This window comes from Nanorana parkeri, unplaced genomic scaffold (genome assembly GCF_000935625.1).
Source record: "Nanorana parkeri isolate BGI_ZX_2015 unplaced genomic scaffold, ASM93562v1 scaffold1025, whole genome shotgun sequence".
Lineage (NCBI taxonomy): Eukaryota > Metazoa > Chordata > Amphibia > Anura > Dicroglossidae > Nanorana > Nanorana parkeri.
The window spans coordinates 485969-503774 of NW_017307293.1; the positions used below are offsets into that span (position 1 = coordinate 485969).

General features: G+C 44.3%; 1 protein-coding gene across 1 annotated transcript in view; it reads left to right on the forward strand.

The window, feature by feature from the left end:
• Positions 1–17219, forward strand: part of KLF15 (Kruppel like factor 15) — a 20151-nt gene extending 2932 nt beyond the window's left edge. The window contains exons 2-3 of the mRNA XM_018567256.1: positions 7081–8184; positions 16984–17219. Coding sequence (XP_018422758.1) covers positions 7145–8184; positions 16984–17152 — 1209 coding nt within the window. The 5' untranslated portion in view covers positions 7081–7144 and the 3' untranslated portion in view covers positions 17153–17219. The remainder of the gene's footprint in view (positions 1–7080; positions 8185–16983) is intronic.
• Positions 17220–17806: the final 587 nt, after the last annotated feature.

The following is a 17806-nucleotide window of genomic DNA, read 5'->3' on the forward strand; positions in this document are numbered from 1 at the left end:
ACAAAATATCCTATCTATCTATCTATCTATCTATCTATCTATCTCAATTTCTATCTATTTATTTATTTATTCATTAGATAGATCAATAGATCGATTGATTGATTGATCGATCGATCGATAGATGATCGGTAATAGATGAATAGATGATAGGACACTTTGTATCCATATTTACAAGGTTTGGCAGCACAGTTTCCTCTACAGTCAGTACAGAATTACAAATTACAATAGACAATAGATAGATCAATAAATAGATTGAATGATCGATAGATAGACAATAGATAGACAATAGATAGATGAATAGATTGATACATGGATAGATATCATATGTCATAGTAGCTATATACTTATATATGAATATATTTTGCAGTAGTTCTTTCTTTCAGTCACGTTATTATATGGAATTCATCGTTCTTCACATTCCTCCCCCTATAAATAATCATGTAATGATCCCTGAACGATCAGATATTGGTCATATATCCATATATCCACTGGATCAATGCGCTCAATATGTTGTATTTGTCCCATGTGCATGGGGTTTAACACTAGCAGTGCCAGGTGCTGGTACCCCTGGTGGCAGCGCTGAGAGGCGACCAGTTGGCAGAGCTGTTCTGGAGATAACAGGCTGTACAATGAGCCATTCACAAACAGCACCAACGCTAATCCGCCTTAACCGTCACAACGCCGCTGCTTAACCCCCGCCAAGCCGCTACGCTACGCGGCCTTGGGGATTCAGCGCAAAAAAATGTTGATTTTTCACCTGTTCGGAGGAATCTGATTTCCAGTAATTGTCTTTAGAATCATCAGATTGGCGAAGGAGCTGCGGCATCCAAAGTTAAACCTTAACAGCATTTTGTAATGATAAACATAAGGTGAAGGCACTCATCAGAGTTTGCAGAACTTTGGCGGCGCATATTTTACAGTTTTATTGAGTAAAAGCGCTGTGTCATTAACTTTGGGTTTACATATTTCCTTTTGCAATCACTTTCTGAGAAGTTCACACCTGTCATGATTAGTGTACTTTAATCGCATTGTGTGCTTTATAGATTTTTTTTTTCCCCCTTCGGGAAATGGAAATGCTACAAAATGCCGCTAATGGGATTTAAGTGTGCAACCCGAGAGGCCGCAGCAACACGTGATCAATACAGTTGCACTTTTGGTGCTTTTTTTTTTCCATATGTGTTGAATAACAGCAAGATTAATGGCAGGGAGCGTATACCCCACGGCCAAATTAAAGGATTTTCATCGGATGCCAGCCCGGGATTGGAGGAATTTTTACAAATCCTGACAAAAAGTTTAGATTTTTGTCCATTTTGTAAACATTCGCAGATCCTTTCCCTTGCAGAGCCAACTACATATGTTACCAGACGGACATATTTCAGATGCCCGGCGACATCCATAGTGACGCACAATTGAACGCCCGTGACTTTAAAAAGTTGAGTTTGCCGGCACAACATTTATTTTTACCTTTTTTTTTGGCTTTTCAAAAACATTTTTACGTTGCCGCTCGCTACTATTGTTTACAATGTTTTCCGGTCAAAGCTTTTCCTTTCAACCGGAAGGTTAGGACGGGACTTGCAGTCCTTGGAATGGAGCACGTGAATTATTCAGAGGTAGCCAAGCCCATCTGCAGAAAGTTTAGATCATTCCCGCACGTTGGGAATGGAGCTCGCGGCGCGCACAGTTTGTACAGATGTTCGCTTACACTAACAGACCGACATCTGTAGCAGCGTGGCGCAGGCACCCAGCAATGTGTCAAAAATGCAAAGGGACCCATGAAAATCTTCAAAAACATCAGAATTTGGCCCGCGCTCTCCATCGTTTGATAGTTATTTTCATAGGAGCGTTGAGTCAACATGGGCCCGCTTGTGGAGGATTCAGCTTTCCGTGGCAGAAGTTTTGTAAGAAGGATTAGATGAAAAATTCCAGAATAGCAGTTGTGGAATGCAAACGCCTGGGGGCACGAGTGGTGTACCTGTGTCTTAGTTACCCTTGTTATCATTAACCCCTGGTGACTTAAAGGCCAAGCTACAAGCAAGAATGTACACTTGTAACAGGCCGGTCACTTCTTCTACAGTGACTCCTATCTGATCTTGAACAAGAAGGTCCACTTTTTGGATCTCAGCAGGCCAAGCAATGAAGAAAGCTAGAAAACTTTCACTTGATTGTCTTCTCTGACTCAGTATCCTCGGTGAAATGACACATTCGTGAAGTTGTTCAGAAACTTTCTAAACCGATCCGATTAAGCTTTACAAACTTGATCGTGTAGAGAGCCAGTGGTTAACATTACAGTCCAATGGAAGAGTGAGAGCATCATGATGAACGGTTCCTGGTTCTCATCTGCCCTAGATGTTAGTAGTCCCAAATACTATGTGGCGGCAGGAGGGGATCCCAGGAATTGTCCTATGCCATCCTGTGTCATTGGACCCCTAAATCCAAGAGGGCCCATAAGCAGCTGAACAGTCTTCACAAATAGTGTGCCTGCCTCTGTTGTGATTGGCCAACAGTTGTGCTCATGTGCAACTCCTGAAGTATCGACTTTGCCATAGCAAATTTCCCTTGTAGACACCTCTATTTTCAAAAGGCACAGACCAAACTGGGTCAATATGAAGCCCATCTTATGGGGTTGAGTAACAGCTAGACAACCATAGACCAGAGAACCAACTACACCGCCATTTTGTTAAAGAATGTTGGTGCTCCAACTCTAAAGCAAGGAGTTCTGCAAAAATGATGTGCAGTTCCCCCCTTTCTTCCCCTCTTCTCAGTAGTATTACACTTTGTTGACCCTCAAGTGTAGAGGACAATGCAATGGGTACCACTGTTCTGGGGCCCTGGATGAAGGGGGCCCAGCATAAATGCTCAGCTCCCTCATTCACCTGCTGTGAGCTTGCATTACCTAATGTACAGCATAATGAAACATTGCTTTCTTCACTTACGTGTTTGTGATGTTACAACCTCTAGTAGGCATTGAGTCCACAAGTAAACCTGTCACTAGCCTGGACGATTCCAACTAAGCATGTGATGAGAAAATGCATAAGCGGATACCTTCAGTAAAACCGTGTGTCTAAACATTAACTAGATCTAGAGATACAGTCTGCTGAAGAGTTAGGAGAATTCTGGACTCTTCCTCTGAAAGTCAAACTTGAGCCCCTGATGCTGTCCCGAGTCTCCCTGGTGGCCACCAAACCTACCTATCTCATTAGGGAACCAATAGGGAGGTTAGCGAGGTGGCCAAATGTGACCAGGGATGTTCACTTATCACAAGTAAGCTACAAAAAGGACCAAAGGGACCCTTAAAAGGCTGAGGGGGCTCTAACATGCTTCAGGTCACTGCAGTGTTTACGTTAATCTGATGTCTCACTTTTGGGTGGGTGCTAATGAGTCAATTCAGCCTTTGGTTTCCTATCACCCTTGGTGAGATTTCCTTGCCGTAGTTTGTGTCTCTCCCACATGGCCACAGTGAAGGCGTCAAACTCTTCCAGATGGATTCCAAAAATGTTTGTTGATTTTGCATTATGGAGAATCCAGTGGGTGACATGGATACCACAACCCGGAAGGTAAGTAGGTGGGACTTGGAATGCTAGTTGGTAGGACTTATCATCACTGGAGTCTCAGAGAGTTCTAGGAAGCCAACATGTGATCCAACAGACCAGCTTGCATGCAAAATTAAGGTAACAGTTTGGGCGGAGATGACCTTAGATTTACAGACAAGCCTTTAGGGAAGCGGTGGTCACATGACCCAGCTGATACTATGCTTCATATGATTCTCTAGATTCTTTATACATCACCATTGACCATGATGGATTCCCATATCTCAGCTGCCTTCTGTGTGATCCCCCAATTGGAGGAGTTGCAGAATTTCAGCTGCAAGTATTTTTCTCTCTCCCATTATGGATCCTGCCAAACAGAAAAATGTTAATTGCATCCAGAATCAAAAGACATTTGGGACGATTTAAAGGATAATATCGCCTTCCCCGCAGCTGGGTGTCTGTGATTCCGGTATTCCAACTCTGCTGCTCCGACACGCTGCCTCTTATCTGCAGGAATATTAGAGAACAAACACTTGTCAAGTCTATCAGCTGATGATATTAGCACCTGTGTAGGTCAACAATGAACACAGGGAATGTATTGTTGGGGTTAGTTACAAAAAAGAAAGCCATTGCATAGAGCTGCATTGCAAAGAAACGCTGGAGCAGCTGGTATGTAAAATGATACAAAATGATACAAAATACTTTAAAATATGCTCTTGCTGAATCTAGTTTTTCCCCTGATGATGGATCTGCTGTACTGAGAATACAACCAGTCTTGATAAAATGACATTACTCCCCCCAAAATAAAACAGTGCCCCCCCTATTGCTAGTATAGAGCGACTTGCGCTTCTCAGCTTTTCGAAGGAGAAAAAAACTTTTCTAATGGGAGGTGTCAGATCCTGTCCGTCACAACGCAGAAAAGAGATCGTGATTGGCTGAGTCGGGATCACGGCATGCTGGTAGGGTCACTGTTCTGATTAATAAGTAACGCTTCAAAGTCACTGATAACATTTTAACAATATTTCCAGCTTTAATACCGGCGTCCAAATGGTGTTCGGTGACCACAGGGAAAATCGCATTCGGTTAATGGGTCATATACCCAGTGCTGGGCCGAGGGATAGGCAGAAGTGGCGGCTGCCTTGGACGCTTCGACAGAAAAGGGGGGTGCAATAAGGTTTGGACCTGCAACCTGTGCCTCTGCTGCCGTTTGCAGCTCATGTAGGTATGGAATGGGGGGGGGGGCATTTTCGGCAAAGCAAATGGATTAGGGGGGGCATTTTCGGCAAAGCAAAGGGATTAATATGCAACAGCATATGACAGAAGTGTCACTTTAAGGGCTCATGATGATGGGGATTCTTTTTCAAACACTGTGTTTGCTAACCAAACACGAATGCAAATATACACAGCCTTATTAGAAAAGCATGTCCCCTACCAGCATAGTGCAGAGAAGGACTCTTGCTCTCTGTGTGGAAGCAGTAGTCCCTTTCTAAAGGTCCAACATGCCCACTGCTGAGTCAGAGCTAGAACTCTCCAATCAGGGAGGGAGTATGAGCTTTGCTGGATGCAGAGCTATAGTCCTGGCTCAGCAAGCGGCGTGTCAGACCTGCAGGAGCTCAGCAGCGCTGAGATGCAACAAAGGATGAAAATAAGGCAAAGATAGTATGTAAAAAATATGTGAATTGTCTATGATACACAGTCATTAAGCCAGGGTCCAGATTGCCTGTAGGCACACAACTGTGGCACCCTAAGTAGCTCCCCTATATTAAGATCACCTTCTTAAAACACTCCTTGTCCTGATCCTGGTGCCTGGTCCTAACATACGGTACAATATTGCAGTAATCTGTAAATAACATTATATACAGTCCATTGTTTCTATTACCGTGTTTCCCCGAAAATAAGACACTTGTCTTATATTTTGTTGGGCTCAAAAAAACACACTAGGTCTTATTTTCGGGGTAGGTCTTTTTTTTTTTTTTATGTACAACATTCCACACTTATTCATGTAGAAAAATATGGTGATCAGAGCAATCAGGGGTGCCGTACCTTTCCGAGAGCAATTTGCTAACCAATCGCTGGCCAGAATGAGCGAAGCTTTCACTATGATTCCTCACAGGCGTAGTGCATTTGGTATGACTCCGCCTGTGACAGGAGCCGGCGCTATAGAGGAGGCATCGGCTTATGCGGCTCTGCTCCCTCCGCTGCCACATCGCTTCCTCTAGCGCTGGCTTCTTTGGCACCGCTGATTCTCTACTGCGGCACTTCAAGTTCCCCCTTATGCCACCACCGGTCCTGGGAATGGTCACAACTAGGTCTTATTTTCAGGGTAGGTCTTATATTTTAGCAATTCCTAATAATAGTACTAGGTCTTATTTTCGGGGTAGGTCTTATTTTGGGGTTAAACAGGGTACTGATGGAACAGATGCCTCTTTGCCTCTGCAGCCTATAGGTATACAGGTGCCATTTGATCAATATCAGCTGTTTGCACCTGAATTGCATAAAATAAACTCAGCAGCAACCAATCAGAGCCATGATATGCTGACCAATAGCAGCGACCGCAGGCTGATTTTTTTAGTTTTGCAAATTATTGCATCTTATTTTTTCCATTAGATATAAACGTGGTTTTTCGCTGCGTTCTGCTTTAATTTGAACTGGGCAGAGGTCGACCCTGGAAGCCGGAGGGTTAAAGTGGTCTATAACCCTCCATTGACTATTCATGTTCAGGAGCTAGCGGTGTAGCATGAAGAATCGGGGCCTGTGCTGGAGGCAACATGACTGGGGTTTTCATACATGCACAGTCACGGCCCTCATATGATCGGGGGGAGGGAATGACTGGTACTCTTGTAAAGCTCGTGTTTTTTTCTCAGAAAGGGCCCTTTATCTGCGTGCCCCAGTGGAGCCAGCAATCTGGCCCCCATGCGCCGAACCGTTAGCCAGTTTCAGCTACACTAGTATGTCCCTGCATCAAGACGGCTCATTAGCAAGACATTCCTCCTTTCATTTACCCGCTTTGGGGGCCAAATGAGTAATGAGACAGAATGTACTCAGAGCTTTCCTGGCCGATAGGTATGGCAATGACTTTTAGAGTTTACTTAAAGGGCCCCCGGCCCCAAGAAAAGGGGGCATTGACATGCAGCAAGGTCACCGATCATACAAATAATGTTTTTGTTGATTCTGTGAGTGGCCGTGATAATGATCCAGTGTTGTACGGAATTCACTCTCGGTGTGCCGTTCACTCAAAGTGAAAGTCCAGCCAATTTTTAGTTTTGGATACAGTGCGGAAGGATTAGAACCCCTAATGAGGTTTTATTGCTATCGGGGGCTGCGAGAGATTTACCTTCACTTCCTGTACTGCTACAATGTTTGATGGGAAGTGAAGGTAACCCTGTAAGGCTCACACAGGCGACCTGGGTTGGGGAGGTAAAAATAGATGGTTGATCTGCGTTTTTGAGATCTGTATGATACCTGTACCAGTGCATAGCGCATAGATGATTGGCTGGATTACATGCGTTTGTTATCACCCTATTTGACATATATGCTCTTTTTTCTTTTTCAGAGTCCCCTCCACTTTTCTCAACTTTGCTTATGCCGCTAGGCCCCTCTCAGAAGCTCCTCTAGGAATGGTGGATCATTTGCTTCGTAGAGATGAGTGCTTCTCAATCAATCCATCGTCTGTTGGTTTCACCTCTGAGATGTTGATGGGCGGAAGGGCCTACCAGATGTTACCTTCCCCCACCTCGGAGGATGATAGTGACTCTTCCAGCTTTCGATCATGTTCCAGCCCAGACTCCCAAGTCCTAAGCTCCAGTTATGGCAGCACAAGTAGCGCCGAGAGCCAGGACAGCATTCTAGACTATCTTCTATCCCAGACCTCCTTGGGCAACACCTCCTTGTCTTGGTGGGACAAAAGAAATCAACAGACAATGGTCAAAGAGGAGTTCTTCAGAGTCCCGGAATTTGGGGTGGACTTAGAGGAGACGCCATGTTTTCATCCTACCTTGGACGAAATCCAGGAGTTTCTGGAGGAGAAAATGAACACCGACTTCAACGCTGAAACTCAACATGAAGTTAGAGAATTGAGGAACTGTGGTCATTTGTTTTCTGAGCAGTTCAAACAGGCCCCTATGGTGGTCGCCAATAATGTGACAGAGGATACAAAAGAGGAGTCCCAAAGCTTTTCACAAGAAGAGTCTAGCAGTACAAGCTCGGACACCCTCACTGTGGAGGGCGGGATACCGGTTATACTTCAGATCCAGCCCATAGAGATCAAACAAGAGTCAAACACCAGCCAGGCCTCCCCAACACAGTTTCCAGAGAATATCAAAGTGGCCCAACTTCTGGTGAACATCCAAGGCCAGACATTTGCTCTGGTCCCACAGCTGATCCAGTCATCAAACATGTCCTCTAAATTTGTCCGAATTGCCCCCGTGCCCATTGCTGCTAAACCCATGGGCCCCGGAGGTGGATGTCAGGGGCAATCTGGACACATGTCGGGTCAGAAATTCCAAAAAAACCCAGCTGCTGAACTGATAAAAATGCACAAATGTACTTTTCCTGGATGTACCAAAATGTATACCAAGAGCAGTCATCTCAAAGCTCACCTACGGAGACATACAGGAGAAAAGCCCTTTGCATGTACTTGGCCTGGGTGTGGTTGGAGGTCAGTATAAATTTTAAGATCCTTTTGCCAATTTTTTAGATATTATATTATCAATAATATACATGCAAATTAAGGAAAATGTTAAAAAAAATTATGTGTATTTGACATTTTGATTGATGGAGCTCTTCCTAATCAACATGGCAGAACCTAAGCACAGGGGTCTTACCAAGACAGTCCCTGAAAGATTTTTAGAAACCATATTTGGAGAGAGATTGGACCTCTGTCTGGCTGTAATTGCTTAGAATCAACAACTTGTGCCACACTGCCTCCAAATCGCCACAGTATGGTGGATGCTCGGAAAATGGTGGTGTGGTCAAAAATCCATTGAATGAGAAAGTCCATGTAAGACCAAACCAACGTTTCAGGGGCATGGGGTTGCCCAATCTGTTTTGTCACTTTGACTTGATGGGGAAACATTGGTTTGGTCTCACATGGCTCTTCGGTAAGTTGTTATTCATGCACGTGGTCAGCTGGCTTTTTCCTTCAATAGTCGTTGTTGCTCACCTTTCACTTCCTGTCCCGGTGACCACACAAGATAGGAAGTAAAGGAAAATCTCAACACAGGCAGCAACAAAACCAAGACCAAGGCTATATTCTTCCCTACTTAAGTAAAGTGGGTGTTTATATTGCTACCTGTTCCCCATTGGAGAGATTTCCCTTCACGTCCTGTCTTACTTGACACAACAGGAAGTGAGGCTAATTCTTAATACATAAAGACATGTAAAGGGCTCAACATAGGTTCTAGCTCTACCAAACTCTATTCAAAGCAAGAGCAACAACAGACAACATTTGCCAGGGCGGGAACTCCACTTTGGGAACAAGGTCTTCTCATTGACACCATTGCTGGCCCTCGTCTGTAAAAACGGCCATAACTGGAAGGGAATTTGCCCCATCAATGGAATCACTTTAAAAGGCTCCTTTTTACTTTCCAGGGGTGTGTGAAAAGAACTTTTATACTCCGTAAGAGACAATCATTTGTAGCTTGCCTGATAACACACATACCAAACAGATATTTGCTCTGGGTGTGTTGGAGAGGATACTTGTGTTTGTAACCTGTAGTAAACTCTCAGTGTTGTTGTATTAACAGGCTCAGATTAGATCTGCATTAACCTGCATCCTCACAACCTGTTAGAACATGTGACCTGCAATGTCAGGGCACACTGTATTCTGGTGACTCATACGTGACTTTAACTGCTGAGATGACAGCAACCTGCCAAAAGGTTTGTCTTTGAAAAGTGAAGAGAGTTGGGTGGGGGAAGTGGTGTCAGTGTTCATGCTTAACATGACCACGCTCAATAGCTGCCGAAAATAGTGACCGCGTGATGTGTAACCTAAATAAACCACAGCATGGGCTTGCTGTGGAGACAGGTTACACATTTTACTGTACAGATCTCCTGACCGGTGGTATGGATTCTCAGCCTGCAAGGTCACGTCTGACTGCAAAGTCATTCTTACGCAAGTTGTGGTCTTGTGAAAAATTGTCCGTGACTTAAACACCCCGCGGATGTGCGTCCAATGTTACTTATCTGTTTTATACGGTCAATCATATGCTTAGCTGCATTTATGAGGCTTGGTCTGCTGAGTGGGTGAATATAATGTCATGATTCATGGACCTTTTGTTGAAGGACTTCAGATCATTACATATCTCATCGTCAAGGGTGCCAAGTGGCAACAACTACTCCTGGGCCCGTGACCATGACTTCTACTACCCTAGCTCATAAGGTACCTACAGGTATCAAGGGATGTTTACCTGATCTGGCCATTTATGTGTGTGTGTGTATCTGTAGACTGCACCCAACCAAGCAAGGAAGCCATACCCTGCAGTTGCCACATTCCCATTACACCTACCCTGTATTGTCAAAATATTGTGGGTACTGCACCAAATGACTGAGTTCAAGTGTTTCCACAGCGCCCAAAAACATTTTAGTCAACTGTGATCTCCCAACCTTCAGGGAAGGCCCTTTTCTGTTCCAGGATAACCAAGCCTTCTCCATAAAGACAGTTGTTTGATGGGTCTGATGTAGAGGAACCGAAATGGCCTGTGCAATGCCATGGCTTCAACACTATTGAAGACCTTGGGTCTTCTGGTGCAACATCAGTCCCTAACTTCAGATTGAAGTGTATATATATATATATATATATATATATATACATATTCTGTGCTCTATATATACTATACAGTAAATACTATATTCTGTAGCAACTTGCTTCGCTAAGGCAGTTCATTTTATGTGTTACGGCCTACTTCCGCACAATGAGCACTCTACAGCGCTCAGAACATACGTCTTTCACAACTTTCAATTTTGGAAGTCTGCCCATGGCAGGGAGAGTGACAAGGTCCTGTAAAAGGAGACTGAGACTGCACAGACAGAAAAGACAATTAGACCGCACATCAATATTGTATGATCCCTTCAGCTGATGATGTCACATTGTGGTGATTTGTAGGCTCTTAATCAGCAATACGCCGTAGTGACAGACGTTTGTCACACCCCTCCCTGGCACTGTACATTGCGCCATGCCGTATTTTATACATTATTTACTTAGCCTAATTGACAGGCTCAACTCCTTGTTACTGATAAACGAGGAGAAAATCCACTTGCCAGGGTAGAGGAGATGAAAGAGAATCGGCTGGAGGTCTACAAAGGGATACTTTCGTGCCCACTCACTACACTAACAGTGTCCATATGATATCCCAAAGTTAACGGGTGCTCGTAATGACTGCGGACGGCACCGCAACTAGTAGAACTTGAATCAAGATGTCACCAGCACACCAGCACGAGAACTCCAGATCAGTGCAAATCCATTTATTGATAAATGATACTCAAATTACCAGCTCTTTCGGGGGCCGCGCAGGGTCCCCTTCATCAGGCTCAGTGATGCCCCTTCATCTCTGAGCCTGATGAAGGGGACCCAGCGCGGCCCTGAAAGCGCTTGTCATTCGAGCGGCATTTATCAATAAATGGATTTGCACTGATCTGGAATTCTCGTGCTGGCGTGCCGGTGACATGGTGACATCTTGATTCAAGTTCACTCACTACACTAACACCCATGTTGGGTGGATTGGCCCTTTAATGCGGCAAGAACACAAATATGCATGTTTATCTGCCAGAAATCCAGTGAGCACCCAACTTAATGACAATACTGCCCCTTCTGCAGTGAAATCACAAACAGTGTAGTTGGCACTGCTCAGGTCTTATCTGCTGGACACCTCCCTCTTTCCTCATCTCTACAAAATAAGGTGGGAGGATCTGTATTCCAGCAGGGAAGAATACAGGGAGGGCTGATAATGCTGTTTGGAATTTCAGTGCAGCAGGGGAAGTGCTTACCAAAGGAAGTTAGGAGCTCATTGGAGCTCAATGGATTTTTGGGAGATCGTCAGGCGTTGTTTTGTACTTGCAGTGCTTTTTTTTTAAATTTCAATAACTTTTATTGATGACATCAGGTAATACAATAAGCATACAGCACATTACAAGTAGAGTCTGAATAATCATTCATAAAGTAAGTTTAAAAAACTGTCAAAAATAGAAGGCGTGAGAGGTATCAAAAGTACAAGTATATTACCGTAGAATTAGCATTGCATCATCCTGTAGTGGGGAAACCGCTAGGCGGAAAGCACTTTGGAAAGCCATGTACTCTAGGCACTCTAAGGCAGGCAAGCATGGTTGAAAGTAGCAAGAATATACTGAAAAATGTGATATCTAGCTCCCATATTATTGAGGATTGCACTATAGGACTGCAATCTCCCATGCACATACCTTCTGTACTGCGTGAGCAAATATTGAACAGGAGAAGCAGAGATGAACAGATCAGAGTGATCCAAGGTAGAGGGAGATAACAGCAGTAGGGTAAAAGACAAAGGGATGGGGTTGGAGAGGGAGCGAGGAGCCAGGACCCCCGCCTCAGGTGTCGCCCTACCATCCATCACCTAAGAAGTCAGGTGAAAGTAATTCTCCTTCTGAGGTCAGGGCCTAGTCATGATTTACGCGGACATGTGGCGGAGATAACAATCCGAGTCACGGAAGCAGACCCACGATCTCCAAGTGGAGTTAAACGGCTCCTCAGTGTTTTTCAGGGAGGCAGTCAAATCCTCCATCCCATAGGTGTCGTTCGCCCTGGAGTACCAAAGCTGTATAGTGGGAGGTTGGGGAGACTTCCATAACAGTGGAATACAGGCCCTAGCAGCATTCACAAGATGTACCGTGAGGGAGGATCTGTAGCTAGTCAGTCAACGTCTGGGCATGTGCAGTAGGCAGGCGGCCGGGTCATCATGCAGGTCCACCATAGTCAGGAAGCGCACCACACTTGCTGTGCTTTTAAAGGGACAAAAGACTAAAAAAAATGTGCACCTATTGTAGAGATGTACCAAGTATGTATCTCACCTACAGAAAGCCTGATTTGCAAAAAAAAAACTGAGCATTAAGATCTTTTTCAAAGTCACAAATCAGATTGAAAGCTTCTTTGAGAAAAGCAAAATGAAATAGCTACACAGCACAGATTCAGAATGCAACCCATCCAGCTCACATGCAAGGAGGTCTCTGGTATCTGTTGCCATCACTAAAGTAAGCCGAGATCAATTTTCTGGCAGCTGCAGTGTTTGCTGAACCAAGCGAGCGGTTTACTGTTCTCACATGCAGGACCGGAATCGCTCTTGACCCGCTCTGCGCTTCCAAGTCAATTCCAGCTTTCCACTCAACAATAAAAATCTATTTTTCCCACCAGAGTAACCAACAAAGACTTGTGTAATCATCTGGTGGTTGGACACGTTATCAGAAACGTCACGCACAATGTGCGACCCCAGCCTGCTTCTCTGTAACGTATCACCATGAAAATTACATTCCACATCATAATCCAAAGGCTGGGAAGAGCGGAGAGAGGAGATTTTGATTCTGCGCCCATTTACGCGGGTCAGGAAAGGGGCAGCTGGTGGAAGAAGATCACATCTTTTGACACTGGATACATTAGAGGAAATTGTGAATATCCAATGTGACTAGTTCTATGGAATAGGTGGGATGGTTCCGGTATTAGTCAGTGGCAGCTGGTTTGATGAGCAGAGCGTCACATTGTTCTGTGATGCAACAAGAGATGCTCACAACGTGGATCTGTTGTCACAGGAGTTCCTAGAAATTGTTCAGAGGAAAAACACATGATACAATCTATCAAATCATGTTTTTTTTCTGTACTTAGAACAAGTACATGCTATTATGCAGGATAGGACTTCACACCTGTAGAAGGGGAATTAAAGTACAGCTTGGGTCATATTAAAGATTAATACATACAGTCATAGATATAAAAGTCTCTGAAACTTATCTGAGCTGAATGTAATTTAGATAGAGTTTTGTTTATGGTGAGAGATATTTCCCTACACACCGATGATTTCCTGCCCAGTAACCTGAACGATGGCAAACACGGCTTTACTATATGGCAAAGGTAAACACAACATTTACAGGTTTAAAATACATATATCTTTCAAATATTTGCAACTGTTCTATATATATATATATATATACACACACACACACACACACACACAATGGACTGTCCCTTTAATAAGGCAGCCTCAGGTGGCATTTCTTTGGCGACGGGCAGAGTGGGATGGCTGCTGTGCTGCACAATGTTTGCAGTGTGCCTGCTTCCCCCTTTCTGGCCATAGGGGCCTAGGTTGCTCAGAGCCGTGTCAGTAGATGTGTAAGGGCCAGGGCTGGATTTTCCACAAGGCCAACTGAGGCCCGGCCTCGGGGCAGCAAGGAGTAGAGGGGCAGCGGGGGTGTGGAATTCCTATCTCCCGAGGCCAGGGACATGCAGTTCCAGGCGCCGGGCGGGTAGTTGCTTTCTACATTTAGCCCTGCTTTGGGCAAGCAGGGCCAAATGTACAGCAGGGAAGCTGCTGCCTGTTTTGTACAAGTGATCTCGGAGAGGTCGCCAAGATCACTTGTATGCAGCCTGCATACAGGGGGGCGCATTGAGGAACCTGGCATTGGGGCAGCAGAGAGAGTAAATCCAGCCCTGGTAAACGCCATACATATTTACCTGGCCGACGTCCAGGGCTGGACGTCGGCCAGGTAAATCCCCCTAACCCAGACCCCCTAACACCTTCCTCAACGACGGCGGCCAGAGTTTCCCCATACCCCATGCATCAGCCTAAGACACCACTGTGTATGTATATATAAATATATATTTCTGGAACTCTGGCCAACATCCTTTGCAGATGAATCTTCCAGGTGCAAATGAATGACAGTGGTTGATACTCCACCAGAGTAAGTTTGGTGAAAGTCACATTCACTGCTTTAAAAATAAATCCCTTACTGTCCGTGTTAATGTACCATGAGCTATAGGAATGATAACTACTAGAAGGGGGTTTCCTGAAATCTATATTAAAGGGTATCTAAGGTCAAAAATGAAGAATCAATCTGTATATCACTCCTCTGCCGCAGCTCTACGCTTTCACAGCCTGTAGCCGTGCCTTTAAATACATTTGGCACATACTGTAGCTATTCTGGCTTAAAAAAAATCTGATTACAAATTATTTCATTTTCTTCATAATTAGGGTCGTTGTAAGGGATCATAGGTTCAGCCAAGAGGAGGGATTTGGCTGTTACGTTCGATTAAGCGCTTCCAGCTTTTGAGTACGTCATCGATATATCTGAAATTCACTTTCCAGAAAAATGGATGCAGATGTTGGAGAGATAAAGAAATACACTTTTCAAAACAGTACTGCAGTATCTTTTTCCATTCAATAATTTTATTGAGGTATTTACCAAGTGTACATTTAGACAACAGATGTAGGTGACCCAATGTTGAGAACATATTACAGATTGAAGATGGCCTTCATATAGATTTGCAGAAGTAGAATGTAATATGCGTAAATTTCCGATACATTGAATCAAAAGCATTCAACTGGAAAATTTGCCCATCAAGGCCATGGTGGGTGCAGAGGGGAGGGAATTATGAAAATAAGGGGCCAACTAAGGTAAAAGGGTAGATGGAGAATGAAAGGGTCACAAGGTTTGACCCTCTGGAGAGACAATCGGAGCCGTTAGGCCAAACTTGCGTGTCTGGTGGAAAATTTGCCCATCATGGCCATGGTGGGTGTGGAAGAGAGGAAAGGAAGAAGATAAGGGTAAGCTAAGGGGAATTACAAGGTCAAAGGGTCTGCGGCTGGGGAGACAGTCTGAGCCATTAGGCCAAACTTGCGTCTCTGGTGAATCAGATTTAGAGAGTTAGTAGAGAACAGTCAAAATCTGGAGGTAAGTAATGCTGAATCCATGGGGCCATACTTTCATAAAAGAGGCCATTTCATCAATCGGTATAGCAGCCATCCTGTCATTAAGCATCATCCAGGAGACTCTGGATATGACCTCCTTGGGGCTTAGATTAGCAGATATTGACCACGGTATCTCTAAAGCTGTCGCTTGGCATAGGGTGAGATTACCCATCAGCTCCAGGAACCCACATTTAGATTTTGCATGTCAGGTGTGGTCATCATACACACAGGACCATAAATGTGTATATTTTTGTACATTCCACCTATCCACATGATGGATACATGGCTTGCCCTTGCAAGTCATAGGGTCCTCCACTCAAGTCCCACTATGGACACAATCTGTTTATATGTTCTCTTCGTGTTTGTGTGGGTGTTATTTAGGTGTGCCAGTTTCCTCCCTCAATTCATTAACCTTCTGTTACAATAAACTGCCTTCGGCTAAATTGGCACCACTATGTGTGCTTGTGAGTGCGGCAGGGACATTAGATTGTTGTGAGCAAAGACCTGACTGGTTCGGTTTTCTCTGTGTATATCGCCATGGTATATGTTGATGATATATAAAGGAGTAAAGTACAAAAACATAAAGGATAAGAGTATCATTAGCAGAAAATAAGAAGTTTTAGAGGTGGAGGTAGCCAGCATTGATGATCAGGGGTCACTTCATGGACAAAAGGTTTTGGGGTTAACCCTTTGGCTGCTGGCATGCATGAAAGCAGAGGTAGCTCCTAATTTTTTTTTTTTTGGAACCTGGTGACTGATGGTGGTCCCTATGGAAGGATTGTAACCCATACGTCTGCAAAGCATGACCTGCCTACCACAATCCCTTGACCCAGCAAAGACAGCTTGGCAGATCCAGCATCTAACAAGATTTAGATGTTTCCCATTGGGCACAGTGGGCACCTCACAAGTCCACCTAAAACTGATCATAGATACTATACACAAAGTTGGTTATTTCGCTGCCTGCATCCAACATGTCACTTAAACCTGATCTCCAGGCAGATGTAAGTTACAAAAATAATGCAACTTTGTATCTATTAATACATAATTAAGTACCGGCAAATGACCTGGTATCAGCCTCTTGCATTTCCTGTACAGCAGAGTTAAGAATGGGAGAGGGAGAAGCAGCACAATGAACCAATAAGTTGTTCTGCATTGCTAACAAGGAACACACTGATAGGAGGTAAGAGCAGAGAGATGATCTTATCAGTCTTCTGCTTCTCCTTTCACTGTCCAGTCAAAGGCTAGGGGGAGGGACAAGGCCTGTAAGCATTACTGAACTGCAGCAGAGAACAAATCAAGTCTTCTGGCTTGCCAGGCAGGGCTGTGTTTTGCTGCACAGCTGTGTAAAATCTCAGGACTGGATGGATAGAAATACAGTAAAACTCTTTTAGCAAGTAAAACAGATACCTGTTTGTATCTCATCTGTGTATTTAAATGTTTGCTTGGAGTTCCAAATTCTGGACAATGTTGTGCAAACTGAATGCATCCTAGACCGAGTTTCGTATATTTAAAGTATTTTTTCTTTTCCCCTCTCGTAGGTTTTCCCGATCCGACGAGCTTTCCCGACACCGCCGCTCGCACTCCGGGGTCAAGCCGTACCAGTGCGCCGTCTGCGAAAAGAAGTTTGCCCGCAGCGACCACCTGTCCAAACACGTCAAGGTGCACAGATTCCCGAGGAGCAGCCGCGCCACCCGCTTATCAAACTGAATGCGATCGTATCAAAGTTGAAGCCCAAAGCACTTTGTCCGTCTCCCCGTCGTAACTTATTGTGTGTGAAAAACAAAAAAAGAGACCTTCGGTTTTCGACTGGACAGTTGTACTCCACGTTTTATTTAACATGGCTGTGAATGAAGCTTCGTCACCTGGAAGAGCCAGGGGATGCGTCTGCGTCACATTCTGGAAGTTAACGGTTATATGGTTGGGGGAAGGGAAAGAGGGGTATTAATCAACTTGATTCCGTTATGTTTTTGTTTTTCCCCTTGAAGTCTGATTTTTGGGTTGGTAGGTTTGCATCTATCGACGTACCTACAGTACAAGTCAAATGATCATTTAATAGAACGAAAGATGAAGTCATCAGAGAATTATAGTCGGCCACTTTGTAAGGAAATCACTCACGCCTCGTCAATCGTCCTCCCAGCAAAGGTGCTAAATATATAGAAGAAATAGCAACATGTGTACAGTAAATGTGTATTTTTTAAAATAGTCCGACTTTGTAAAGGTTCAATATGTTTAGAGGTTTTTCAATGTGGCATAAAGGAATGATATATAATATCCGGCCGTGTGCATGCGCTATCCTGTTTATAAGCTGCTACTGGGTAGCCATCTTGTTGGCTAAACCCACATGCTTGGTTTCTACCAGCA